Here is a 25,048-nt window from a genome sequence, read left to right as displayed (position 1 = left end):
TTCTTGCATTTGAGTAAAATCTCTTGTAAGTGATCGAAGTTGAAGTTGTCGTCGCGCACTTTTACCACAAGTTTCTGAAGCTCTTGTTTCCTGAAAATACTGAAAACTACTGTTACCCGGACGCTAAAGGCTAGAATCAGCGCTGGAATTCCAAGAGGAAAGCATAGAAACAGAGCTATCCATGATAGAATCAAGTTTGTATTAGTCTTCGCCATTAGCAAGGCCATGTTGTCGGAAATTTCTCTTCGTTGTCTTCGAAGCGCAGAAGTCTTTGACATTCTCGTTGAAGATGAAAGTGTGGATAATGTTCTCTTTGGAGTTCTGCTTTTAGTTTTGAATTTTAGCCTAGAAATCCGCGTGAAAAGAGTCAGGGACTCCAAAACCTTCCTTGAATTTTGCGATCTAAAAGTGCCATGAGGATTTGGGATTCTCGGTCTATCCCATTGCGATGAATGAACGGATAAAAAGACGTTCTCCACGCACTCGCCAGAGCGGGTTCTGAAAAGGGCGCGCGAGAGGTTCGAGGTCAATCAGCTGCGGCACTCGCAAGTTACGCGGTAGGACACAAGACAATTGCAAATGAAGCTAAATAGCCCAGATTGAGCTACAAATTAACCGCGGAAGATTCAAAATCGGTCATCACTTTAGAAATAGAGAGTTCTCGGCCATAATATGCCTTGAATTTCTCTTTAACTACAGTCATGATCTCTTCGTAAATCTCCTGCGATTTACCTTGGAGGATCGCAAACACAACTGGGACATGTAAAAATTTAGCTGGATTTACTGGGTCTTGAAGATAGACGCTTATCGTGTAAAGTTGAGTAAATGGTTTTAGGTTTCGAACGACATAGAAAGTGCCATCGGCATGTATTGGCGAACTTGGATGTCGTCGATACTTTTCACGACAAGCGTCATCTAGCTTTTCTAAATCTGGTTCTAAAAAGAACAAGTGATAGTGTTTCACCCCTTTTGGCGTTTGTTCAAAAGGAACAGTTACCTCCGGGAGCGACAAATCAGATTCAGAAATGCTAGGCTCAAAATTTGGATCAATGATAGTATAGTGCGCACAATTTTCAGGAACAGTGTCCGATACAGAATAACCACTCGATCTTTGTATCTTTTTAAGAGCGGAATATTGTTCCTTTTGGATAGAAATTCCAGCCTCAAGGACCAATTTCCCGCCAGGAATTACAAAGTTCGAATTGTCATACTGTATTTTCGACTGATCTGAATTCAAACTTACAGATACCTTTCCGTTATTAGAACGAAACTCGCGCTGGATGACATGGTAGCGCAAAGATGGCTTGCAGCTCTTGCAGTGGTCTCTGGTGGTCGTGACTTTGCCGTATTTCTTGATGTCTTTGACGTCCGGATGATCGTAGTTGAGCTTGAAAACGTTTCTTGGCTTCTTGACGTTTTCTTTCCTTTCGACGATGATGAGTTTTGGGTCGAGAATCTCAATCTTGGCTGTTCCTTTGCAAGGGTTTACTTTTGAATCAGCCGAACTGCACTGAAGAATCGCTGCTTTGGCTGAGCATGCTCGAACATGCATATTCCATCTCGCATCTCCTCGTCCATATTGTAAATGGTAATTTATAGAGGTCTTTTGGACTCCCTCTGTGATGTAAAAAAGATGAGGCTGCTCTTTTGAGCCAGCATATCTTGGTACGCTTTTTAGTTTTGCGACAGATTCTGTGAAATCCATCTTGATGAGAAAATTCTGAGTCGAATGATATATATATGTCCAACCTTTTGGCGACATCTAATTACTTCCAGTTGTTTTGTCCGCTGTTTGATGATAATGATGAGAGAACTTCCGCTCGCAAATGTTCCGATAACACCTGGTATTATGCTCATTTGCTTACCCTAATATCTTACCGCGCACATCACCTGGGCTCCTGCTAATTTGCTAATCCTCATATCCTACCGGGTGTGCCCATCTCCTACCGCGTTACTTGCGCGTGCCTCAGTTGCTCCACCCTTGCCCCTCTCGTGCGCCCTTTTAAGAACTCGCCCTGGCAAGTGCGTGGAGAACGTCTTTTTTCCCGAATGAACCTCCCCCAATTTCGGATATTTCTCTTGATCGTAATAATAGAACGATTCCTGCCGGTCTCTCATCATAGTATTTTTCTTCACAAAAAATGTTTGAGCCAGGCTTGATGGCTATTTTATCGACATGCTTCGGAAAACACAAAAGAACTTTTTATGCGAGCTTTTTATTCTTTTATATTGAGATCGATGATTTCGTTATTCTACGAAATTTTACGAGCGATATCAGAATAAGAGAATTTCGTAACGATTTGCCCTTATTGAACTCGTGGACATTTTTGATAGCGAATAAACCTGCTCAATAATTTACGTTTGCTAAAAATCGGATTATTTCATAAACAGAGCCAAGAACCATATTTTCTCTAGAACATGCTTTGTTGTCCGTTCAAAATGCTAAATGAGCTCAGTTTCTCCAAGTAAAATGTCCGACCAGGGTCCCCAATCTAACCTTCCTCTTCTTCCTGGATACAGCTTCTCCACTACGTTGGGCAAGGAAAAATTCTACAAGGTAATAAGTTATTACTAATAACAAAGCGAAATTCTTTCAGTAGACCATCTTACAAAGAAATACTCGATAAATCATCTTTTGAAAAATCATTCTAGTCTCATCACTTCGATGTTCGACACGGCGATCCCATGTGGGTTGGCGACAAGAAACCCGGCATCGGTGGTGTCCCAATCAACAATCCTCTCTTCTCCACAAAGCTGGACGAGTGTCACAAGGAAAGCTTTTAAATTTTAATTTCAAATCCTTAGAACAACTCAAAAATCAGCAGGTTGCAAAGATGGCCAGCTGATAATTTATCCGTGATAAAGTACCATAGGTAGATAGATAGGGTCCTCTTTATTCTATGGTTCGTTTTTTCCAGCTGATCATCTTGCCTAAACCACCTGCTTGGCCTGTATAAATGCATGAAAAATGCATCATAAAATGAAAAAATGAAACAATTGCATATTTTGTATCTTTGTTTAGTAGGACGTTTTAAACTTTGTAGAAATTAAAATGAAACATTTGATTCAGCTTCTGATTCCTGATCGGAAATTCCGTTTTTTACCTTTATAATAAATTCTGTCTAAATTTGATCTTTTCTTTAATAATTGGTCATAATTTTTAGCGAATAACTGCTGAAATAAAACAAATTACTGCTAAGGGTCAAAAGCGGCTTGCGGCTTCGAGTATAATAAGACGGCTGGCAACCATAATCTTAAATTTAAAGCTTTAAACAAACATAAATTTTAGCGATTTCCATTATTTATTGGATAAAATTTAAAAGCAAAAAAGCAGGGCTGCGACTCAAACTGCATGTGTAGCTGTCAGTGCAAGAAAAAGTGCAGCTCCTGTGGCGAAAACATCAGCAGCAAGACACACTAGAAAGAGCATCAAGGAAGAAATGAAAATTGTGAATTGACTTGTGAACAGTTTCAATTTGATGGGTGACCCTAATAAATAAGCTCTATTTTTAGTCACGTTTTATGCTTTTTTATTCGGTGCTCGATCGCAGCGTGTTCCATGAGTAGTCCAGTGCTTCGTTTGGCACTAAAATGAGGTTCGGTTGAGTTTTGAATATGGCGGGTTCGGGAGCTTGTGGCCGAGAGTCTTACCTTTTGACTACAGTAATTCGTATTCCAGCAACAGTACAGTGCCGCTGGTTGATGACATAAGGCGCACCAGGGCGATTTCTTTGTTTTCGCAACGAGTTCTTCCGTTTCTTTTCGTATTTTCTTCAATTTGTTTTAATCAATAATTTCGATAGCTTTTCTTACTGTTCGTAGATCATCGGCTGCCTGCTCAACTTCCGTTTGGTGCGTTTTGAGAAGGCGTGAAATGGCCTCTTTGTGGGAGGCAACTAGGTCGTCTTTTTCGCGCTGGTTCGATCGTTGGAGGCTTTTGATCATTTTTATTAGATCTGTGACTTCCTTTTGATTCTTGTCTTTCTTTGTCTGGATCATTTCCGAGTACAAGTCCATTGTTAGTGTTTCAAAGCCTGAAATTGAATCAGCATAAATTTTCAAAGGGGGAATCTTAAAATTTGAAGAACTACTTTTTACCTTTGAGCATTTTGTTTTGGTACTCCTTTGAATTAACTGCTACAGGCATCGCCATCACATTAAAACCTTTCATTGGGTCAACAATAGGACTACAAAAACAGAACTAGGAATTCATATAAAATTACTCTCTCAATCTCTTGGTCCTGACAAGACTATGACTAGGATTTGCCGGTACTAAAGGTCTAGAAATTCATTCTTAAATTTGACCTTTTCCTGAAGAACTGCTGTCGGAAGACTTCATCTTCTGATCGTTCAGTATTATCTCTGGCGGACTGTTTACAATGGTGCCTTTAACAAAACTCTAGGGATTTCAGAGTGGCAAATACCGGCTGCGATGAGTGAGTGAGTGGCGTATGTTTTTTTTTACTTTTGCGCAAAAAACTGGGCTTTCAGGCTGTCTCTATCATTGGCCACGGTGAAATAATCGATCCATCAAAAAGGAAAAAACTTTTCTGTTCCGCTCCGAAGAGTTGATAAAATCAGAAAACAGAAAATGGAACTTGTCTGAACCCGGGAAAATAACAATAACACGCGCTTATACGTTTTCGGAATGATCTGTGAGAAGATTGTCGACGCTCCAGTGGAGACCGTTTACGCAGCAGCTGCTGGATTGTGACGTGATTGTAATTCATCAGACGTGCTTCATATTCCGACAAAACATTATATAACAAGAATAAAAAACTCAGAAAGTAGGTGATTTTTTTAAAATAATTTATTCAAACTGGTCACAGTGCATAAACTCCCTCAACGCCATCGTCGCATATGCTGACGGAGGAAGTTTAATCTTCAGACTAATTCCAACTTTCACTTTCTCTCCATTTTCACCCTTTTCGTTCTTGTCGCCCAAAAGACCTTCTCCCATTTCATCGGGGAACTCTTCTCGCTCTAAGTTCACAGTTAAATTTACTCTTTCCTGACTTTCTTACCAGATTTGAGAAGATTTTCTTCATTGGAAGAATACATCAGTACATTAGCTTCTGCATCTTTTGGCACGACAATCATTTTTCGATAGCCTCCTGGAAGCCTGTAATCCTTTACATTTCCGGCGAAGGATTCTCTTGACAATCCCAAAGCTGCCAGCTCCTTATCCATGAATTCTGCAAGAAGAGGACTGTATGAAACGTCGAAGCCTATAAAATGAATAAACAATGGATAAAATTTTTTGTTCGAAGCCGCAAGCGGCTTCCGGGTTTTCAGCTGTTATTTCACTGTACTACAGACTGTAGTAGGAATGGAAATTCGAGAAAAAATGGAAGATGAAATTAACCTGGTATGGTGATGACTAAATCTTCAATCGTAAAATTCTTCATATTTTCCTCGGATAAAAGTTGCACCTTCAGTTTTTCATTCTCATTCGGCTGGACAAGGTCTCCAATCATCAAATCTTCGCCCAGTGTCAATCTGTAGCTAGCCAATCGATTCCAGATGTAACTCTGGACAGCGTGTACGTACATTTGTCGCATCGGGCGGGTCAGTCTTCCCAGCGCGCCGACAAAGTCATTTGGCTTGTCTTTCAATCCGCAAAGGACCTTTCCTTCGTTGCAGAACTTCTTCGGTAGTTTTTCTAGCGCAGCGGCAGCGTCTTTCGTTTCCGACCAGATTCGACGAGTTTCTGTCAAGAATGAATTTCGCTTCGGCTCATCCCTTGGCTTCAGAAGTAAATCAACAGCCCCGGCGTAATTTTCCTTCAAGATTTCGATTCCAATTTCGTGAGTGGCAATCGCGCTCGTTCCAAATCGCTGCAGCCCGTAATAATTAACGAATCCTTTTTCGTTCAATGATTTGTAAGCTTTTGCGACAATCGACGAAAAATCTAATCAAAAAAGGAATTTTAAAAAGCTCAATTATTTAATTAAAATACCTGGCTTGATCCGTTTACTCTCAGGCTCGTCATTTTCAGAGACAAGCTCACAGTCTCGCAAGACAATATTGAATTCGTTGCCTTTCAGATCGCCCAAAGTGAGATGATCTCCATTATGAAGCTCGAAATTCCCAACCTTGATATTCTTGAGCTTCTTATTCGCGACGATGAGCACTTCTGGAGTCAGTTTTGAAGTGACGAATTGAGCGGTAATCGCGCGTTTGTCTTTTGTACCGGCGAAATTGAAGAGTTTGGCATTTACGCGAAGAATTCTGAAAAGAAACATCAAAATAAGCGTTAAATTTGTTAGAAAAAACCTGCATAAATGATCCACCGCCGCAGTCGTATCCATGTTTTCCTTCCAAAGCACAAATTTGAACTTTTCCTCCTTTTTCTTCGGATCTCTTCGCTTATTTCTCCGATCTCCCTTGCCTCCCTTTTTGATCCATTTCGCGCGAATCTTGTTTTCTTCCTTCAGCGTAAAAGTTTCTAGAACCCCGAATTGCTGCTTTATTTGCTTGTGATACTGTGTCCTCAGTTCTTTGCTGCAGTCTGTTGGAAAGTCCAAAAGTACTTCACCCTCCTTCGATTCTTTCGTTTTCTCGATGAATGCTTTCAATATTTCCAACTGTTCTTCTGTAAGTACTTCTATCTTCGGCTCTTCATTTTTAACTTCTTCATTCTCGGATTTTGGAACATCGAATTTCGTCAATTTCGCGACAGATCCGTCAAGGCCAATTTCTCTGACGTGGAAATCCGACCAACGATGTTTTATGATGCCCTGGAATAATTTATTTCGATAATTTTTAAATTCAAATTACCCGTAATGAAGGATTTTCGCATCGAAATTGCGTGATTCCGGCGTCCTTCTCTTTCAGCATTTTTCGATTTTTCAAAATTGCGAAATATTCAATTGCGCATTTGAGAGAATGAGAATTTCCTAAGCGCCTGATTGGCTCGCGCCAGTTGGAGAGCGCGAAAGTCTCCTTTCAAAACCAGATCATCTGAGAGACTTTTTATTGCTTTTAGCTGATTTGACCCAGATTTAATGGATTTCCAAGATTTACCGCATTGGTTTTTCGTTTATTTTCTAAGAGAAACGGCCCATTTTCCCATCAGTACCCCGCAGAGAATGTTCCATTTCAACCGGTGATTTAAAATCTGCAATCTTGATATTGATCTTTCGTCAGAACCCTCCCACTGATATTTGCTCTTGCCTCTCTAGCATCACCATCTGACGCAATTCAAAATTGGCCATTTCGTAACTGTGCATATTGCTAAATTATTTCATAAAAAATGAGAATAAAAAGTGACGAATATTTTGAGATGGAGGAGAGTGGGACAAGTAAGGATGAAAAGATCGAGATTGCGAGGCGATTCATTGACTTGATGGAAGAAGATGAGGACTTTTCGAAGGCTCAGGCGATGGCTGCTTGTAAGGAGCTCGCCAGTTGGCTTGAGAATACTTCTGGTAAGTTTTTTAATACAATCGATTTCCAGTTTTCTTCATTATAATTTCAGACGATGACATCATCACTGCTGCGCTTGATTGCATCTCTACTCTCTTAGAGCGACTTGACGATGAATTCCGACCTTTGATCGGCCTGACTGTTTCTCCTTTACTCACGACTCTTGGGCAGACTTCGATGAAGGCGAGAAAGGGCGCGATTTTGATGCTCACCAATCTTGTGCACATCTTCAGCGCCAAGGAGATCTTCGACATGGTGATGAACGGATTCACCCACGAACTGCACCTGATTCGGGAAGGATGTGCTCTCTTGGTTCTGTCCGTCATTCAGCGGCTCGGAAAGAACAGCGGTTTCCTCGAACTTCTCGCAGAAAACAAGTCGGACAACCTCGCTCAAGCGCTCGTGACGATGGCCGTTACTGATCCAGCGACTCAGCCTCGGATGGCAGCGCTGGTAGCTATCACGAATCTTATCAAGTTATTGGGTTGGCCTGCTCGTCAAGCCTTCGACAAGTGCCAAGGAGCAGACGACGCAGAGCTCAAACAAAAGATGAATGAAATTCCTGTGAAGAAACCTGTGGCCCCTGCTGCTGCGAACGGAGAATGGATGGATGATGTTTCAAAAGCGGATATTAGCGTTGCCGATCTTTACGATAGATTAGACACTGTTGGAGCAGTAATTCGCGAGGGCGGACTTGATCCAGACGACCGAATCAAGACGATGCGAAAGCTGCGATCTGTCTTGTATCACCACGCCAAGTTCGCATCTGAAAACGAGCTCTGGGATGAAGTTGCGACCTTCTTCCCTGCGTTTGCCATCGATAATCTCAGACTAAGAAAGCTGACAGCTACAACAAGAGAAGTTTGCCTGACGATTCAGCATATCTGCTCGATTGAAAGTTCTCCGAACACACCATTTGATGATGCAGTGGCGCATTTGGTTCAAATGCTCCCTAGAATCTCTGAATCCACCAACGCAACAGCTGGCGTCGCTGAAACAGCACTCAAGATGTGCGTCCGAAGATACCAGCATTCAAAGGAATGTTTATCAAATGACTCTTAATTAAAATTATCTTGAAAGAAAAAGAACTTTTTGATAAGCTAAAAAAAGGTCGTACGAGTTATTCTCGCCAGCAACCCCGGAACAAATCCCCAACTCAAGGAACAGAATACTCCAAAGGTTCGCCGGAAAGTTATGGGCTTGCTGGAGTCCGTTCTCACTCTTTGGGAAGATGCGCGACCACTTCGAAAACATCGAGCTGGAATTGTTGAAGCAATCAACAGAGGAATCTACGACAATGATGGTGAAACCAGAAAGTGCGCTCGACGAGCTTGGCATGGTCTTCACACTCATTTCCCGCAAGAGGCCGCCGATATGCTGCGAAAGCTAACGACTGCGCAACAGAACTTGATCCTTGGTAAGGTAGCTGAATCAAGAATGCCTTCGAGAAATGGATCAAGAGCGAATTCTCCTGGAAGAAGAAATGTTGGTCGACCAACGAGAACGCAGCCAGGCTCACGAACAGTCTCACCTGGAAGAAACGGACGTTCTGCTGGGGCAATGCCGAAGCCACGCGTACCACTTTCCCGTGGAGGCAGTCCTGGAAGACGAACAGGAACGCGAATCGTGAATCGCAGCCGAACTACTGTTGGAAGTAGGGCTGGATCACCAGGTCGAGGAAGAGTCGGTTCATCAACGAATAGGACGCCCGAGGATCGAACGGTCTCAGTGATAAGAGCTATCTCGTCGAACAACATGAACGACAAACGAGCTGGACTCGAAGGCTTCAAGCGATTGTTAAAGCAAAGGTCGCATTCCGAACGCCCGAATTGAAAAAGCTTCTCGAATCATTCAAGTATCTTCTTACCGTACGAAACGACCTCTTTCTATCTGCTCTGGGCGCGTTATCCGAATTCTTGATGGTCTGTGGGCCAGTTCTCGACTATCCCTGGTGCAGTTTCCTTGTGCCAGCTCTAACGAACAAGGCTGCGGACTCGTCGCTTCCCGGACAGACGCTTGCTGCCTTGGTGAAGTCGAGAACAAGCGCGATTGAGAATTTGAATCCGACTTGGCAACTTCAAGCTGTTTCGAAGTTCATCACCAGTGATGAAACGAGATCATCACGACACAAGGTCCAGATTTTAGTTTGGCTTACCGCTCTTGCTCCACGAGTTGAAGGAGGTTAGTACTGCGCGGCCATGAAGACGAGAGTTTGACTTTTGTTTAGGAGAACTGCACTCGGATGAAGCTAAAACAGCGATTGTCAGAATTGGCGAATGGGGTGGCGATATAACGAGAGAGAATCGGTCTACGAACAAAACGGCGGCACAAGTAAGATTTCTTGTGAACATTCAATTTTGAACTTCCTTATTCTAACATCCTTAGAGCCGTAACATATGGAGTACCAAATCAGTAAGCTTATATTATCAATGGTGTTTGTACTCTTCGGTGAACTGATTCACTGTCAATCTTCGTCCTAAATTCATATCAATGTTAAGACAAGATACGGCGCGGACTTCTCCCATGACGTAAAGCCTTTACTTACCATTATTTGCTAGCATTTACATTGCCAATCATTTTTTATTGATGAATCTATTCTATTTCTCAAAAAATTACTAACCTGCTTGATGAACTGATTCAAATAATAAAGCATGGAATTTTAACGTTTAGCGCGGTTCGGAAAATTTTTAGGGGTGATGAATTCTAACAACACTTGTTCATCATCTTTTTAGATCCGTAAATGTGGTCACGAAGCACTCACTGCTCTTCAAAAATCTTGTGGAGACGATTTCGAAGCCCTGATGGACCTTCTTGGCGAGACACGCGTTATGCAAGTCAGATACCTTCTTGAAGCCACATTTTCCACGTAAGAACGCATTTAGCAATCAATATTTCACCAGATTTTTATAGAACTTCTTCACGAACAACTTCAAGACAAGGTTCTCGCATCGGCTCCCGAGTTGGCTCTAGAGCTGGTTCCCGCAGAGTCAGTCCTTCTCGTCGACCAGTTTCACGCCCAGGCAAGACTCGCTCTGAACCAAACTCGAGCACGAAAATCCCCCGAGCGACAACTGGAGTTGCTTCTAAGACACCCCAGAGCAGTTCCAGCATTCCCATCCGCAAAACCTCGTCGTCAAAGCCAACTACCCCTTCTTCACTAAATCCACCAAAACTGGAACTTCCTATCAATTCACCAAGCTCCACGCTTACTCCAAGCACACCGCAGACCCCAGCGACGGAAGAAAAACTCGTTCTTGAACCGCCATCGTCATCGTCGATTCCTGAGCCGATTTCGACCGATACTCTTGGTTCTCAATTTTCACAACTATCCATGACAAGCTCAAATGCGAACGACAAGTCTAGTGCCAACTTGAATGAGGATCGACCCGACAGTCGGCCACCTCCCTCGCCCTGTCGCTCTGAGGAAGGAACATCTGAAAGCCTCTCTCCTGCTGACATCTTCATTGATTCCAACGCTCAAGCTGCGGACAAGCTCGTCGCTCTAGAAAGTCTCGAGCCAGAGCTGCTCGATGAAATGGAAATTTCAAGAGTTTTACTTGCGCTAGAGGTAAAGAAAATCAGACAAAGCCTTTTTCTTATTTCCTTCTTCAGAAATGCATAAAAGACAAGGAAGAAAGCACACTTCAGCAAGCAGCGTTTGAGATGATCTCGAAGATGGCAGAACTCTGTCCGAAATCATTCCAAAACTTCACCTCCGGTCTTGTGAAAACGCTTGTGCAGCTGTCTACTGATGAATCTTGCGAATTACAAGCTGAAGAGTGTCTTGAGGTAAGATTTTTCTATCTTCAGTTTTAGAGCTTCGTTTTAGGCGATTTCAAAGCATCTACCAGCAATTTCACTTATCGAGCCTTTCTGTGAAGGACTGAAGCAGTCTGAAAACGATGAGGTCAAGAACATCTTCTTTGGTTATCTTATCCCGATTCCACTCAAAGTCGCGAACGAAAATGTGAAATTGGCAGGCGCTGGCGATGCTTCCTCCGCCAAAGAGTTCTCTGAGACAAACGCGTGGACGAGAATGGCGCAGATAAGCTTGGAAGCGATCAGGTCGAACTTATCATCGATGAGAAAGAATGGATGCACTCTCCTCGCTAATATGTCCGTAGCAACTAAAAACGAAGAAGGTAAAAACATCAAAAATGTAAAAATACTGAAAGTAAATTTTAGCCGTTGAAAAAATTGTTGGCGAACTTTCTGGAGCCGCGCAGAAGCTGGCTAATTCTTACATAAAGAAAGCTTCAAATGAAGCTTCTAAAACTGCAAATGCTATCTAAAGGTGTCACTGATTCTCGAACCGATGCTAAAACCGATCACTAGGCGTAGTAGCACTTTTACTCACAGCTGCTTATTTATTGAACTTAGAGTCCTACTATTGGGCTGTAATAAAACAACACTTACTCTTCAAAACCCCCTTGAATTTCTTGCAAACGAGAGAGACGATTTTAGAGTTTATTTTATTGTTCGGAATACCAGTAGGCGATAAACTTTGTTGACAGAAAGTAGCAGCAGGATCCAACAATGACCAGCATGAGCACAAGTGAGAGCACTATTTTTACGGATAGGCGCTGGAATATTCTTTAGCTCAAAATAAAACACGATGCCGGCTGAACTTTTTGTTTCAATACCAAACAGCGCTGGGAAAAGATAGTTTTTAGCGTTATCCGTTCGTGAGATGCGCGGGCCAAATTTCGTCTTCCTGACGATAGCAGCTTTTGAGTACCTTCGATTTGTCGGGGCGAACGTTCTATTCACCTGTAAGACGCTTTGATACCGTAACTATTGAGGTTATTTTTGGCCACCCAAAGTATTTAATAATTTCCTGAATTTATAGAAAGTCTAGGGTTGTAAACTTCTGAAGACGCTATTAGGCTACATGTGTTAATTCGGACGACTTACAAGATCCTAGATATTTTTGTATAAACTCAAGCCGTACTTTTTATATTGGCTGAAAATCTAAAAACAAGTTCTGACTGGACTCGTGCCAAATGAGTACCGCGAAAAGCGCTAAATTCAGCAAAGTGTAAATATTTCACCGACTCATTTTGTGAACACCATTCTGCTGTCCCTGCCAAAACAGCGTTATTTTTAGAAAGCAATTACGCTTTACAACAAGAAACAGAGTTAAAACGAAACCGTGAGAATTATGAAACTACCTTGTTGAATTTTTGAATTGTTGACTTTGATTCTTGCTATTTGCGCTGTCTGGAAAGTTTTTCCTTGCCATATTACCTTGTGTTAAATTTTGTGTAAAAGAAAATCGGCCAAGGTGAGACCAAATTTCTCATTGATTACTGACTGAAATCAATGACGTTCCTGGACGTTCTCTTTGTTCGGCATTGATGACCCTCTTCGTCCCTGAAAATCAGAATAATCAAAGCAAAAATCACTTTGCGAAGGCCTTAATTTCTGTCTATTTACAGGCTATTTTGTGGTATAAACGAGGATAGTGACAGTATATACGGTCTTGCTGTTCGCACCCTCCAAATTCTCTAGTCGATCATTATCATCTCAAAATTCGAGACTTTCGTTCGTCATTTTCGCTAGGTAGCTTATCAAGTACGAAGTAGTTGGGAAATCTGACAGCCATAAATTACCTGCATTTTGGAAGCAATCCAGATTTATATAAAACGAACGCTCTCTCAAAGAAAAAAAAAACGAAGTAAATTCCTTCTGCACTGGTTCAAGCGAAAAACGCAATAAATAAGATCATCGTGAAAGACATATCATACAGCCACAGAGGGATGGTAACACTGACTGAATGAGCTTGCTTCTAGGCTAGGGCAAGATTTATGGCTGAAACGTCAAACGAAATAGCACCCCCTAACTCAATAAATATTTTTTGAAAAGGTACTTTCAGGTGAAATGCTTCTTGTTTATGAACCTTCTATCAAGAGTTCAAGAGCTCATCATAAATTCCAGAGCCTGATTTATACGACATTCCATTTTAGGGATAACAACAGTATGATAGTTTTGATAAATCTAATCCCTTCCTAATCTGGTGTAATTTCCAGCACCTTATTAGTCATTTCGACTCTGCGTAGGCTGTTGGTGCAACGGCCGGGTGGTGGTGGTGCCTTCCCTCACGTTTCATCGAAATCGAATTTAGACTTCATCGAAAAATTCATCGAAAATAATGACTCATTGGCTTTGTTCTCGCCCTTCGAGGGAGTTCCTCGGATATTACTCAGAAAAGTCTACAGATCGACAGACAGCTTGTCAAACGATGATTGAGGCAGAATTTCGAAGGAAGAAATTGCTAGAATGAGGAGCTGGAGATTAATTATGACAGAAAAAAAAGACAATGGCAAGTGATCTCATAGACAAAGTGAAAGAGGCGCCCGTAAAAATGGTTCAAAAGGGGTTAGAATGGGAATATTGTTTTGACAGAAAACTGTTTGGATGAATGACAGTGATCTTTGTAACTCCAAACTGTTGCCTATCGATCCAATGTCGACGAAATGGAGTGGATTCGGAATTATCCCAGAAGCTTTATTTATGCCATCTGATGATTTTTTTCCTAAAAGATGGTGGATTCAAGAGATGACTCTTTGAATAAGAGCCTAATTCTTGAAGCACGGTAAATTCATCATTAGCATCAAGGTCGAAGAACTGACTTCCTGCCTCGTGATCCTCCAAGACGATTCTTCGCTCGACCTTGTCCTCGTCCCCTTCAGAGCAATGACTCCAAAGACGCACATTTTCATTCCGAAATTCGCAGCGTTTGGCGCCCTCTCGCACCCGTCTCGGCTCTTCCGTATAAAACCAGCCGGGTGAAGCCCACTTCTTTGAGCCAGAAGAGAAAATATATTTTCGATAACTTTTGACTTGACAACAATCAAACCTTTTCCCCCAATAGAAGCATAATCCAACACAACACAAAAAAAAAGATGGCTGAGGTAAGTTTTTCAGAGAATTTCAAATTGACTATTCTTCGCGTGAAAATTAGTGGCGTGGAATTTATTGGACCGTCTTTTGTCCTCCAACCCGGCTCATTGAATTTTATTCTCCTAATTTCTTATTGAAAATCTATTCAAAAAATTATATTATTTTCTTCAAAAACTATGAAAATTTTCTTATCACTGATAAGTTATCAGACTTTTGTTTATTTAACCAAAGTATGTTAAACTTGTGCAGACTTTTGGCTGACAGACATGAGGGTTTACCCGCGAACATCCGGTATTGACCCGGACTTATCTAATTTCCCGCTGGATCGCTCGTTATCAGCAAGAATAGCGCCTGGGGCGATTCATTTTGCGGGCGATCTCCCGCCGAGTTCACTTTTTTTGGTTGAACCGCACCCGGCAAAGGAAGCACCTAAGGCAGGAGCAGCTCCATGATCCTAGCCATCTGCATGTTCAATTGAATTCATTGAATTCTAGTGCTGATAACATATAATATCCGCTTCTTCAAGCTTCTTTCAAGCGAGCATAAACAGCGCTATCACACTAAACGCAGCGGGAGTCGCGCCAGCGCTTATCAGTTAGACAAGTTCTTGTTTTTTCAGTCTGATGATAATAATAAATAATCCCTCAGATCATAAGCGATCAGAAAATCAAAAGGGGATGAATAGGCTAAAGGACATAATCATTTCCGGTTTGAAAATTAAACCAACTCAAAATCAAAACTAATTTATAATCAGAAACCACTTTATTTTTATATTTTTCTACCGCAAAATGCATATTACAAGCAAGTCCAAGTTTCCTGGTTAGAGAAATTTAACAACACTGATTTCCATTGTTGATTTTATCATTGCATTTTTTGTCTAACCAACTGGACAGAAATCGCGACGAGTGAAAAGAAAGAGTCGATCGCGTAAATCAAGGAAAATAGGTCCATTTTTTACGCACTGCCGTAAATCGTCAAATAGTTTACGGCCAAAGATAAATATGAACTTGGGCATTTTTTATGTTTTCTCGCGGCTCTTTGGTTTTTGTTTATGTAATTGATTACATAATGAAACAAGCCAGAAATTGACCAGGATATTCGTTGAGCATTGATGGTCCTTGAAGACGCTAATAATTGAGATGACAATAAAATGCCACGTTTACGAAATTAAAATATTACCTATTCACTAAAGAAGAGCGCCAGCTGAAACTGATCGTCTTTTAGAGTTTAATAATAAGGACTCCTTAGTTTCTCAAGTTGTAAAAATGTCGCTGGATAATTATGATTGTGACGGGCACCCTATGGACGAGCTCATCGCCGGGACTACCAAAGTATGCCTAATTCTCTCTCAATTCTTTCAACTTTTAATGATCCCCTTATTTTTTACTGCCAAGGACTAAGGTCTCATTGACTCAGGGCAAGGTAGTAACTTCAAGGTAGGGGAGAATCGTTTGCGGCGGGTAGGTAGTATTTGTCTTTGGCGCGGCCTTGGTATCATGTCCTTGGGTACAATAAGGAACTGATTTTTGTCACAATTGCTCATTTTTTTTCTCCTTTGACAAATCGTCCATGCTATTTTATGACGTCAAAAGACTTGAATTGGAATTTTTCAAGGACTCGATTTTGGCTAAATTAATAGCATCATAATTAATGAAGAATGCTAGGTGGTCGATTTTTAATTATCAGACCCTAAATTCTAGTTGAAAAGAAACACCGTAATGAACCGTGACCGGCGTAATTTGGTCGGTACATGGAAAGCGACGTTTCCTGGCCCCCTGCCAGCAGGATATGCCGCCCTATATGCAGCACTTTGGCGCGACGCCAACGCTCGCTCAACCCAATCCCGATAAGCGGTTTTCACGATAATGCTGAGATGCTCTGTGGCCCCATCATTTTTACTCTTGGTGGAGGTTTTCGGGGGCTATCAATAAGTCGTTTCAACTGTTGTTTGAATTTGGCGCCCTCTCGCCCGCACAGGCCTCTTGGCGTTGGGCTCAAACGACAGGGCTCAGACGTGAGCCAGCTACTACTCCCGCTGCAGAATTCTATCACTCTCCTAGTTTTTCGTAAAAGAGACCCTAAAACCCAAGATGAGCTCTGGAGAACCTGCCGCTAAACGACCAAAAGGGGTAATTGTTTCTAGAACATTTGCGGGGACCGTAAACAATGAAAAACGTGTTCAATTAGTTCAACGAACAGTTTTCGTAACATAACAATTTGATAAATTACAATGTCCGGAGGAGGAGGTGACGATAGAGTCCCCAATAAGGGAGAGCCAGCGGTTCCGCCGGTACGGGAACATTTTCACCGAGAAAGCGACCAGAAATGCTAACCGATTATGTTTAAGATGAAAGCCACCAATGTCACGATCCATAGCAACCAGGTCAACCGACAAGACCGATCCAGCGCTCTCGGAACTGGTAAGTCTCCCTTTTCTCCCCAATTCCTTCCTTTACATTCCTTTCTTTAGGAGGTACGCTCGTAGTTATGATCATCGTAGTAAGACATGCACATGTTGCCAAAAACTTTGAGAAATTTTCGCAACTTTGCTTTATCACGACATTCAATTTTTTGAGATTCGAGTAGCCCTAATTCTCTACTCGAGTCTGCTCTTAAACTCATCAAGTGAACTTCTTAACAATTGAAAAAATTTCTAGGTGGATTCAACGGCTGCACTGTCTGGTTCACCGGTCTCTCCGGAGCTGGTAAATCTACCATCGCCATGAAGCTCGAGCAGCACCTCATCTCCAAGGGTGTCCCAGCTTACGTCCTTGACGGTGACAATGTCCGACACGGCCTTAACAAGGATCTCGGCTTCTCTCTCGCCGACCGAGAGGAGAACATCCGACGAATCGGTGAAGTCTCCAAGCTCTTCGCCGACGCCGGTGTCGTCTGCCTCGTCTCCTTCATCTCCCCCCTCCGAAAGGTAAGTTACTTTTTTTTTCGTCGCAAGATCCAAAACAGACACGCTCAATTTTCTTCCTTCCTTGAAAATTTTTAAATTCATAAAACTGAAAATTGTGTCTGTTTTGGTCTTCAAGCCGCCGGTGTGCCCAACACAAACACCCTTAAATAAACCAAAGCAAGCCGGGCCATAATAATCACAAAAGCCAAAGAGTTAGATTTCGCTATTTTTTTCACCGGACATGCCGTTATTACGGGCAAATGGATCATTGAACAACAGCTCGTAAATTTTAAAAAGCTGTCGATCGAAAAATTTTGCGAAATTATGGCACCAAGCCAAGAATCACTGCAAATTTCGTTCTTCAAATAAAAAAATACAGCCTTCTGATTTTTAAATTCAGACATCAAATAAGTGCTTTTGGATTCAAGCCAAAATTTTTCAAAGAAATCATAAAATTCTAAATAAATTTCAAGGTCAGAGCAAATAGTAAAATCAGGGGAAAGTTTGTGTTGGGAGGCCAGGCATAGTACGTTTGCTCGTATCCGCATGTGTGTGTTGAAGAATATCATCACATGCCCATCGCATGGATTCTTTGCTTGTACATTTCGGTGTTTCACTTAAAAGTTTTGTTGTTACAGTAACTGTAGTGCATGAATTAACACATTTACCTTCATCTCACTTACCAACTTTTGGCATGCTCTGTTCTCTAACAAATTTTTCATAAAGTTTTTATGAAAAATTTTCGTCATCGTTGCCATTTACCACTTATCCATCATTTACCATTATACCAATTCCATCTTAATCCTTCTACTCTTTCCTAGGATCGAGATGAGGCTCGTTTTCTCCACGAGACCTCCGACCTACCCTTTGTCGAATGCTACATCAACACTCCGCTTGATGTTTGTTAAGGTGTCAAATAGTAATGCTATCATATAATTATTACTACCTAGCCTCTAATATCCTTTAAATTTCAACAACTTTGATTCAAACAAATCTGATTCGCGATTTATGCACAACAACAAAAAAGGAAATGCTAACCCAACAAAACTGTAGCTTGAAAAGAAAATCTTTGCCACCTAAGTGGAAGTGAAACACGCGATCCGAAGGGACTGTACAAGAAAGCACGAGCGGGTGCGATCAAAGGTCAGTTGAGGTCGGCGACCTACTAACCGGTTAATTTTCAGGACCGAGACTTCGCCCGAAGTATTCATCAGAACTCGGATCTCCCCTTTATTGAGTGTTACATTGACACTCCACTCTCTGTCTGCGAAGACCGAGACGTCAAGGGTCTTTACCAGAAGGCTCGAGCTGGAGTCATTAAGGGTAAACGCGCGAAGCGAGACAAGGGTGCTCCCAGCGCACGGCAAAGGGCTCACTTTAGCCGTGCGCTGTGGCCATCCGAAATATAAACGGTGATTTCCAAATGATTTCGAAATTCGGTGATTCGAAGAATTCATAATTTAATCAAAAATGGTGCTCGGTCGACACTACCGGTTCACTTTGCCCTCCGGGGGCATGTCAGCCTTACTGGTGTTTGACGACCAACAACAATGTCCGGCCGGTAGATATCTGAATTAAATTCCTGTTTAGGATTCACCGGAATCGACTCTCCATATGAACCCCCACTCAACCCAGAGTGCGTCGTCAAGTCTGGCGAAGACAGCATTGACGCCTGCGTCGCCAAGGTCGTCAAGACCCTCCAAGACAACAAGGTTCTTGCCGGTAAGAGTGAACCCAATCAAACATTATCTAAATGATATCTGAAGGAACCAAGGCTGCTGCCCCAGAAGTCCGTGAACTCTTCGTCAGCGCCGACGAGAAGGACGCCAAGATCGCTGAGGCCGAGACCCTCCCCAAGATCGAAATGACCAAGATGGATCTCCAGTGGTTCCAGATCCTCTCCGAAGGATGGGCCACTCCACTCAACGGTTTCATGCGAGAGGATGAGATGCTCCAGGTAATTTGCGATCAAGTGTACATCCGATTTATTCATCGTTGTAGTCTCTCCACTTCAACTGCTTGTTCAAAAACGGCGAGACTTACAACCAGTCTATCCCAATCACCTTGGCCGTCTCCACCGAAATCAAAGAAGCCAACAAGGACGCCAAGGCCGTCGCCCTCACCTACGAAGGCAAGACCTACGGTATCCTCCGAGACCCAGAATTCTACACTCACCGAAAGGAAGAGCGATGTGCCCGAACCTGGGGAACATACACCGTCAACCACCCACACATCAAGAAGATCTACGAACAGGGCGACTGGCTCGTCGGTGGTGATCTTGAAGCTCTTCACCGAGTCACCTGGAACGACGGTCTTGACAAGTACCGAAAGACCCCACTCGAGCTCCGAGCCCGATTCGAAGAGCTCGGCGCCGATGCCGTTTTCGTCTTCCAGCTCCGAAACCCAGTTCACAATGGTCACGCTCTCCTCATGACCGATACTGCTAAGAAGCTGAAGGAGCGAGGTTACAAGAAGCCAGTCCTTCTCCTCCATCCTCTCGGAGGCTGGACCAAGGCCGATGATGTCCCACTCGAATGGCGAATGAAGCAGCACGATGCCGTCCTCGAGGAGAAGGTTCTCGACCCCGAAGCCACCGTTGTTGCCATCTGGCCATCCCCCATGTCCTACGCCGGTCCCACTGAGGTAATAATATCTCTAAAAATACAGTCTCTAATAGAAATTATAGGTCCAATGGCACGCCAAGGCTCGATTGGTCACTGGCGCCCAGTTCTACATTGTCGGACGAGATCCCGCTGGTATGGGCCACCCAGACCGAAAGGAAGACATCTATGATCACTCTCACGGCCGACGGGTACTTGATAATCATCAAAGCTCTTTGTAAATTCGCTTGTTTCAGGTCCTCTCCATGGCCCCTGGTATCCCACAGTTCGAGATCATCCCCTTCAAGGTCGCCGCTTACAACAAAGAAAAGGGCGCTATGGACTTCTATGATCCCTCCAACCACGAAAACTTTGACTTCATCAGGTGAGAATTTCGCCAGAAAAACCAAAAACTAATGTATCTCTTCAGTGGAACCCGCATGCGAAAGACCGCCCGAGAGGGAGGTGCTCTTCCAACTGGTTTCATGGCCCCCAAAGCCTGGAAAGTTCTTCAAGACTATTACGCCTCGCTCCAGTAAAGCTGCGATTCAAAATACTAGCGTTTTTGAATTTCATCGTTTATCCGCGCAGGTGCAATAACTGGGTAGACGCAACTGTACAATCTTTTGAACCCTTTTCATCCTTTTTTCCTGAGATTTCTGTTCGCGCTCATCAATCTCCCCAACCCTACATCCAACTTTTTTTCTTAAACCTTTGAATATGCTTTCAATTCTTATCTTCCAGTATCTCACAGTGACATCAAAGTGGGGTCACAAGGGTACAAGCCTGGTTGCTTTGCACCCAACTTCTTAACTCGTCATTATCAACGACCGGTTCCGGTTGGAAATAATCGCTTCTATTCCACTTCTGTTATGTTGTGTCGTAGTCTTACTGTCAGACTGCTGAACAGCGTTCAACAATATCCTTAGTTCTATACATATATTTATATTAAACTAGAGTTTCTATTTGAGCTCGAGAAATTCCGCCAAATACAACAAAAAGGCAAAAACTTTATTTCAACTTGTTACAGTGTCTCATTTTTTTGCAGGAATTAAATATGCAGGCTACAGTTTGTTACTGCGAAGGACGAGAGCTGTAATTGAGCAGGTGATTCGGTAATCAGGAAGAAAGAGAGAGAGAACTGTTGATATGGAACGTTCGATATGAATTTCATATAGTTAGTTTTTATGCTGTTAGTTTTACAGTTACAGTTGTAGGGCTGTTTTTTTACTTGAGACTTGTGTAGAGACTCATTTGGCTGGAAAGAAGGTTGATGTCGTCGAGATACTTTTTCAAGAGCTGATTCTCCGACAGGAGCTCATCATTCTCGGCGGTTACTTTTTGAACTTCGGATGCTAGAAAATCGTTGAAAGAACAAATAAATTATCGTCTGTTCTTACCTAAATGAAGATTGTTTTTGATGAGGCGTTCGTTTTCTTGCGCCACATCTCCAGCAGGTTGCTCATTAGTGCCACTAATGGAGTTCGAAGCTGGCATCAGTTTTTTGAGTGCCTCGTTTTCTGCTTCCAGCTTTTCGAGTTCGTCAATGAGTGCATCGTGGTCTGCTTCTAACTCGTCGTACTTTGATCTCAAGACGACCTAGGGAAGGGTGAGCTGAAATCATGGAGGAATAGGCAAGTATTAAGGCGATTTTTAGTGTCAATTACCTTACAAAATAGCTTTATGTCGATATATCCCTGTATTTCTACAGATAAAGCTTTCATTTGTTAAAAGATTACGCCAGAGAGTTACTGTAAAAGCACGACTTCATTGTGTTAAAAATCAAAAAGTCCTCCCACACCGGGAATCGAACCCGGGCCGTCGGAGTGAAAATCCGAAATCCTAACCCCTAGACCATGTGGGACTGGAGACGTCCCTTCAAATGAATATAATAATCCATGCATATTCAGAAAAATAATCGGTGAAAAAGCCGGAAAAACTATCAGTACTCACGTAAGCTTTTTTCTCTTCATCTTTGCTCGTTACTTTTTCTTGGGCCTCTTCAAGTTGAATTTCAAGATTCTCGAACTTGAGACGAATCTGTTCCTCGGCTGATTTGGCGGCAGAAGTCGCCGCAGCGGCCGTCGAAGCAGCTTCGCGACATTCCGCAGCTTCTGTGGAGAGTTTCGCATTCTCTTCCTGCAATGAATTGAGCTGATTCTCCGAACTTGACAGTTGTTCCTGCAGCGAGGCTAGTTCTGAGTTGAGCGCAGCGATTTCGTCAGCAGATGAAGAAGTCTCGCCGGCAGCGCGTTCTAACTCCACGATAGCCTAAAGAAAAGTTATTATTCGTCTCGAAAAGAGGATGAAAAAGACCTGAGAAGATTGCTCCAAGCTCTTCCTTAGCTGAGCATTTTCTTCGTTCAAGTTCTCCACTTCTGCTTTCCACCTGCCGTCAAGTTCCTGAAGCTCTGCTTGAAAATTCTCCAGCTCAATGTTTAGCCTTGAGATTTCGGCTTGCCCGTTCATCAGCTCCTTTTCCAACCGCATTTTGTCCGATGCCAGTTGTTCTTCTCCGCTTTCTTTGTCCGCCTAAATTTCGGTTAGAAAGAAGAAAGATGGTTTTACCTTACTTTGAGCTGTTTCAATTCTTCTGCTGCCTTTTTAGCGACCTCTAGGGCTATCGTAAGCTCAGTTTTCTCGTCCTTTAGTTCTTCCATGATCGAGTCCATTTCGATGTTTTCATTTTTGAGTTCGATCATTTGTGTGCTCAGCCCAATATAGGAAGCTTTTGAGGTTTCGAATTTTTCTTCCAGCGCCTGGAATTTTTCCTGTGACTCGACAAGTCTCTAAAGATTTGTTGAACAATTTAAGGATATAAGCTATGAATTTGAACTTTCGTAGCGCCTAAATGCGCAGTAGGATCATTTTTATTTCAATAGTAATCCTACCTGAAAATGCACGCAAAACTCAAATCTTGAATTTTTAAAACTTTTTTTGTAGAAAATTTGCTCTCTAGAGCGATTTCAAATCTTACGATCTCGATTTATCGAAATTTATCCATTAAATCGCTAAAACTGAACCGTGTATTGTATTAAAATGATGCTAAGCTAGAAAATTGACGGGCTTTTGTTCCAAAACTCGCTCGAATTTTCATTCTAGCGTTTTCCTCTTTCTTGCTCGTGTTTTTCTTCTTCTTGTGCTTTTTCGCGTGCAACCAATCACAGCGCTCCGCTCAACCGCGCTACTCTCACGGAAAAGAGGAGTCGAGAGAGCGAGCGCCCAGCGCGCCGCTTTGTAGAGCTTTTACGCGCTGAGTAAGCTTCATGGAAATGGCTCTAAAATCGGTTTTGGTCGGAATTACGGAAAACTTAACCGTCAATATTGTAGATAAGGGTTAAGAGAAGCTATTTATCGAAAAAACTCGACCAATTTAGTGGAAAAATTTCGAGGAATCGCGATCGTAAGATTTAAAAACGCTCTAAAAGGAAAATTTTCTATAAAAATTTTTTTAAAAATACCAGATTTGAGTTTTACGAGCATTTTCAGGTAGGATTACTATTGAAATAAAAATGATCCTACTGCGCATTTAGGCGCTACGAAAGTTCAAATTCATAGCTTATATCCTTAAATTTAATATTTTGAAAACACCTGTTCTGTGAGAGAACATCGTCTTTCTGCACGTTCTAGTTGAAATTTCAACTCGCGGACTTCAGAATCATCGATTTTCTTATGATTTTCCTTGTGAATTGAAGGGTCAAAGTTGTCATCAAAGCCACTGACATCCATCGCGCTTGAGCTCTCTATTGCTGGTTCTTCTGCAGTTTTAGTATCGCTATAGGAAGTATCTTTTTTGTCTTCGTCTCGTATTATCTCATTGGTGCTCGGTTGTATACTCTGTGCATTAACGAGGCCCTCTTCAGGTGTGCTTGACTGAATATCGCTCTCAGAAAGCTTTGTTGATTCCTCGGAATCTGCGGTCGGGCTTGATGATTCCTGGTTGTTGTTAGTCACATCATTTTTACGATCTTGTTGCACACCTTGAGTTTCAGCCGTTTCTTCGTCACTTGCTTCCTTATGATCTTTTTGAGCCTCTTCATCTTTCTTTTCAACTAGCTCTTCTTTTTCATTTTCGTTGGTTTCATCATTCTGTTCTAGAGCTTCTTCTTTATCATCAACAGATTTCGATTTTTCTTCATTTTCCTCGACAACATCATAGTCAGAGAAGTTTTCCTCAACTTGATCAACTCGATCGGTTTCATCGATTTTCTTTGACATTGCATCATTGTTTTGAGCAGCTTGAGTTGGAGATGGAGCTCGATCATGATCAACAGATCCATCTTTCTCTTCTCTTTCGTTATTTTCTGGCGATTCGGATTGTTCTAATTGGATTTCTTTGGAATCGTCTTCTCCGTCAGAGATTTCGGTCGTTTCCTCGACATTAATTTCTGATGATGAAGCTTCTTTTTCGGTGTTGTTTTCCGCACCTTGATGATCAGCCTCGGGTCCGTCAGATCCATCTTGGTTCTCTTTCAAGTTGTTTTCTGCAGACACTTGTTTCTCTGATTGAATCGCATTTGAAATTTCTTCGCTAGAGACGTTGTTTGTTTCCTGTGTGACCTCGGCATCTGCTTGAGAATTTGCTGACTCATTCGATTCACCTTGTTCTTCTTGAGCTGTTTCTTGCTTCTCTTCTATTTCTGGCTCATCGTCTATTATTCCCAATTCCTCCAAATCAACCTCATTATTTACAGGCGAAGAATTGCGAGAGCTCGTTTTATTCTCCGAACTATCACTTTGGGACGCATCGGAAAGTACTTTTTCAAAGGTCAAGACGTGGCCTGAAATGCGTGAAATCTTTCTGAATCTAGTTTATGACCCTCCCTGATCCATCTTCGTCTTGATCGATTGTCTCTTCTTCTTTTTTATGATCTTCTCTTACGTTAATTTTCTCTGACTTCTGAGGTGACTCCTCAGAATTCTCCATACTCAAAAAGTCCTACAAATCCTATCAAAATAGCTTTCTCTGCAGCTTCATAAGCAACGTTTTCTTCTGAAGTTTTGCCTGTAGTTGTCTGTATAAATGCTTATTCAAGAATCTATTGAAATTATTTCTTGTCTTTTTTTCACAGCGTTAGAAATCAGACTGCCCGTGGGGCGAAATTAGCCTGGCATTCTATTTAGCTCCGCCAAATTTAGACCTTTTTAAACAAAAATCTCTGTGAATAAAAATGCCTTGAGTGCCTCCTTATCCTCTTTTGAAATGAAAACG

The 25,048-nt window shown here is 42.2% G+C and overlaps 7 protein-coding genes, 1 long non-coding RNA gene and 1 other non-coding gene across 14 annotated transcripts in view; 4 read left to right on the top strand and 5 right to left on the bottom strand.

Annotated features, from left to right (window-relative positions):
• The window catches only part of LOC145703342 (uncharacterized), an 89,833-nt gene that overhangs the window by 23,473 nt on the left and 41,312 nt on the right, over positions 1-25,048 (bottom strand). The window lies entirely within an intron of this gene.
• Positions 2,403-3,512, top strand: LOC145703341 (EF-hand domain-containing family member C2-like). 2 transcript variants are annotated; one of them, XM_081780692.1, is made up of 3 exons: positions 2,403-2,557; positions 2,653-2,764; positions 3,324-3,512. In XM_081780692.1, the coding sequence occupies exons 1-3, from the start codon at positions 2,447-2,449 to the stop codon at positions 3,419-3,421; spliced, it is 321 nt and encodes a 106-aa protein (XP_081636818.1). In that variant the 5' UTR covers positions 2,403-2,446; the 3' UTR covers positions 3,422-3,512. The 2 variants fall into 2 exon arrangements, with proteins under 2 accessions (XP_081636818.1, XP_081636819.1); XM_081780693.1 differs by having other exon boundaries at positions 2,653-2,773; positions 3,336-3,512.
• LOC145703339 (MYND-type zinc finger-containing chromatin reader Zmynd8-like) lies at positions 3,284-4,597 on the bottom strand. Its single transcript, XM_081780690.1, has 6 exons — positions 4,425-4,597; positions 4,314-4,370; positions 4,099-4,166; positions 3,814-4,034; positions 3,652-3,771; positions 3,284-3,586 (listed from the first exon to the last, which is right to left on the bottom strand). Exons 2-6 carry the CDS (start codon positions 4,337-4,339, stop codon positions 3,521-3,523), a joined length of 501 nt encoding a protein of 166 aa, XP_081636816.1. The 5' UTR covers positions 4,340-4,370; positions 4,425-4,597; the 3' UTR covers positions 3,284-3,520.
• LOC145703334 (pseudouridylate synthase 7 homolog) lies at positions 4,802-7,225 on the bottom strand. The gene is made up of 6 exons (XM_081780685.1): positions 6,781-7,225; positions 6,277-6,740; positions 5,960-6,231; positions 5,366-5,911; positions 5,025-5,228; positions 4,802-4,983 (listed from the first exon to the last, which is right to left on the bottom strand). The coding sequence occupies exons 1-6, from the start codon at positions 6,838-6,840 to the stop codon at positions 4,811-4,813; spliced, it is 1,719 nt and encodes a 572-aa protein (XP_081636811.1). The 5' UTR covers positions 6,841-7,225; the 3' UTR covers positions 4,802-4,810.
• On the top strand, positions 6,523-8,505 carry LOC145703336 (CLIP-associating protein 1-like). Its single transcript, XM_081780687.1, has 3 exons — positions 6,523-6,597; positions 7,286-7,430; positions 7,481-8,505. Exons 1-3 carry the CDS (start codon positions 6,565-6,567, stop codon positions 8,488-8,490), a joined length of 1,188 nt encoding a protein of 395 aa, XP_081636813.1. The 5' UTR covers positions 6,523-6,564; the 3' UTR covers positions 8,491-8,505.
• On the top strand, positions 8,623-11,881 carry LOC145701589 (uncharacterized). The gene is made up of 10 exons (XM_081778800.1): positions 8,623-9,082; positions 9,142-9,609; positions 9,656-9,759; positions 9,814-9,840; positions 9,927-9,956; positions 10,161-10,294; positions 10,339-10,996; positions 11,041-11,217; positions 11,258-11,570; positions 11,614-11,881. The coding sequence occupies exons 1-10, from the start codon at positions 8,623-8,625 to the stop codon at positions 11,718-11,720; spliced, it is 2,478 nt and encodes an 825-aa protein (XP_081634926.1). The 3' UTR covers positions 11,721-11,881.
• LOC145703333 (bifunctional 3'-phosphoadenosine 5'-phosphosulfate synthase-like) lies at positions 14,270-20,850 on the top strand. Of its 5 annotated transcripts, XM_081780680.1 has the most exons (11): positions 15,582-15,662; positions 16,679-16,751; positions 16,989-17,257; positions 18,058-18,129; positions 18,313-18,379; positions 18,827-18,958; positions 19,003-19,193; positions 19,238-19,879; positions 19,923-20,048; positions 20,094-20,221; positions 20,267-20,850. In XM_081780680.1, the coding sequence occupies exons 1-11, from the start codon at positions 15,597-15,599 to the stop codon at positions 20,373-20,375; spliced, it is 1,875 nt and encodes a 624-aa protein (XP_081636806.1). In that variant the 5' UTR covers positions 15,582-15,596; the 3' UTR covers positions 20,376-20,850. The 5 variants fall into 5 exon arrangements, with proteins under 5 accessions (XP_081636810.1, XP_081636806.1, XP_081636805.1 ...); XM_081780684.1 differs by lacking the exons at positions 15,582-15,662; positions 18,058-18,129; positions 18,313-18,379 and adding exons at positions 14,270-14,342; positions 18,421-18,559; XM_081780679.1 differs by lacking the exons at positions 18,058-18,129; positions 18,313-18,379 and adding an exon at positions 18,421-18,559.
• Positions 20,850-24,951, bottom strand: LOC145701588 (uncharacterized). The gene is made up of 7 exons (XM_081778799.1): positions 24,945-24,951; positions 23,428-24,617; positions 22,410-22,625; positions 22,153-22,368; positions 21,790-22,107; positions 21,237-21,435; positions 20,850-21,191 (listed from the first exon to the last, which is right to left on the bottom strand). The coding sequence occupies exons 1-7, from the start codon at positions 24,949-24,951 to the stop codon at positions 21,064-21,066; spliced, it is 2,274 nt and encodes a 757-aa protein (XP_081634925.1). The 3' UTR covers positions 20,850-21,063.
• On the bottom strand, positions 21,629-21,700 carry TRNAE-UUC (transfer RNA glutamic acid (anticodon UUC)). Its single transcript has one exon. It is a non-coding gene; the product is annotated as a tRNA-Glu (tRNA).

The sequence above is a fragment of the Oikopleura dioica genome, chromosome PAR (genome assembly GCF_907165135.1).
Source record: "Oikopleura dioica chromosome PAR, OKI2018_I68_1.0, whole genome shotgun sequence".
NCBI classification, from domain to species: Eukaryota; Metazoa; Chordata; class Appendicularia; order Copelata; family Oikopleuridae; genus Oikopleura; species Oikopleura dioica.
This window is presented reverse-complemented; position numbering and strand designations above follow the sequence as displayed.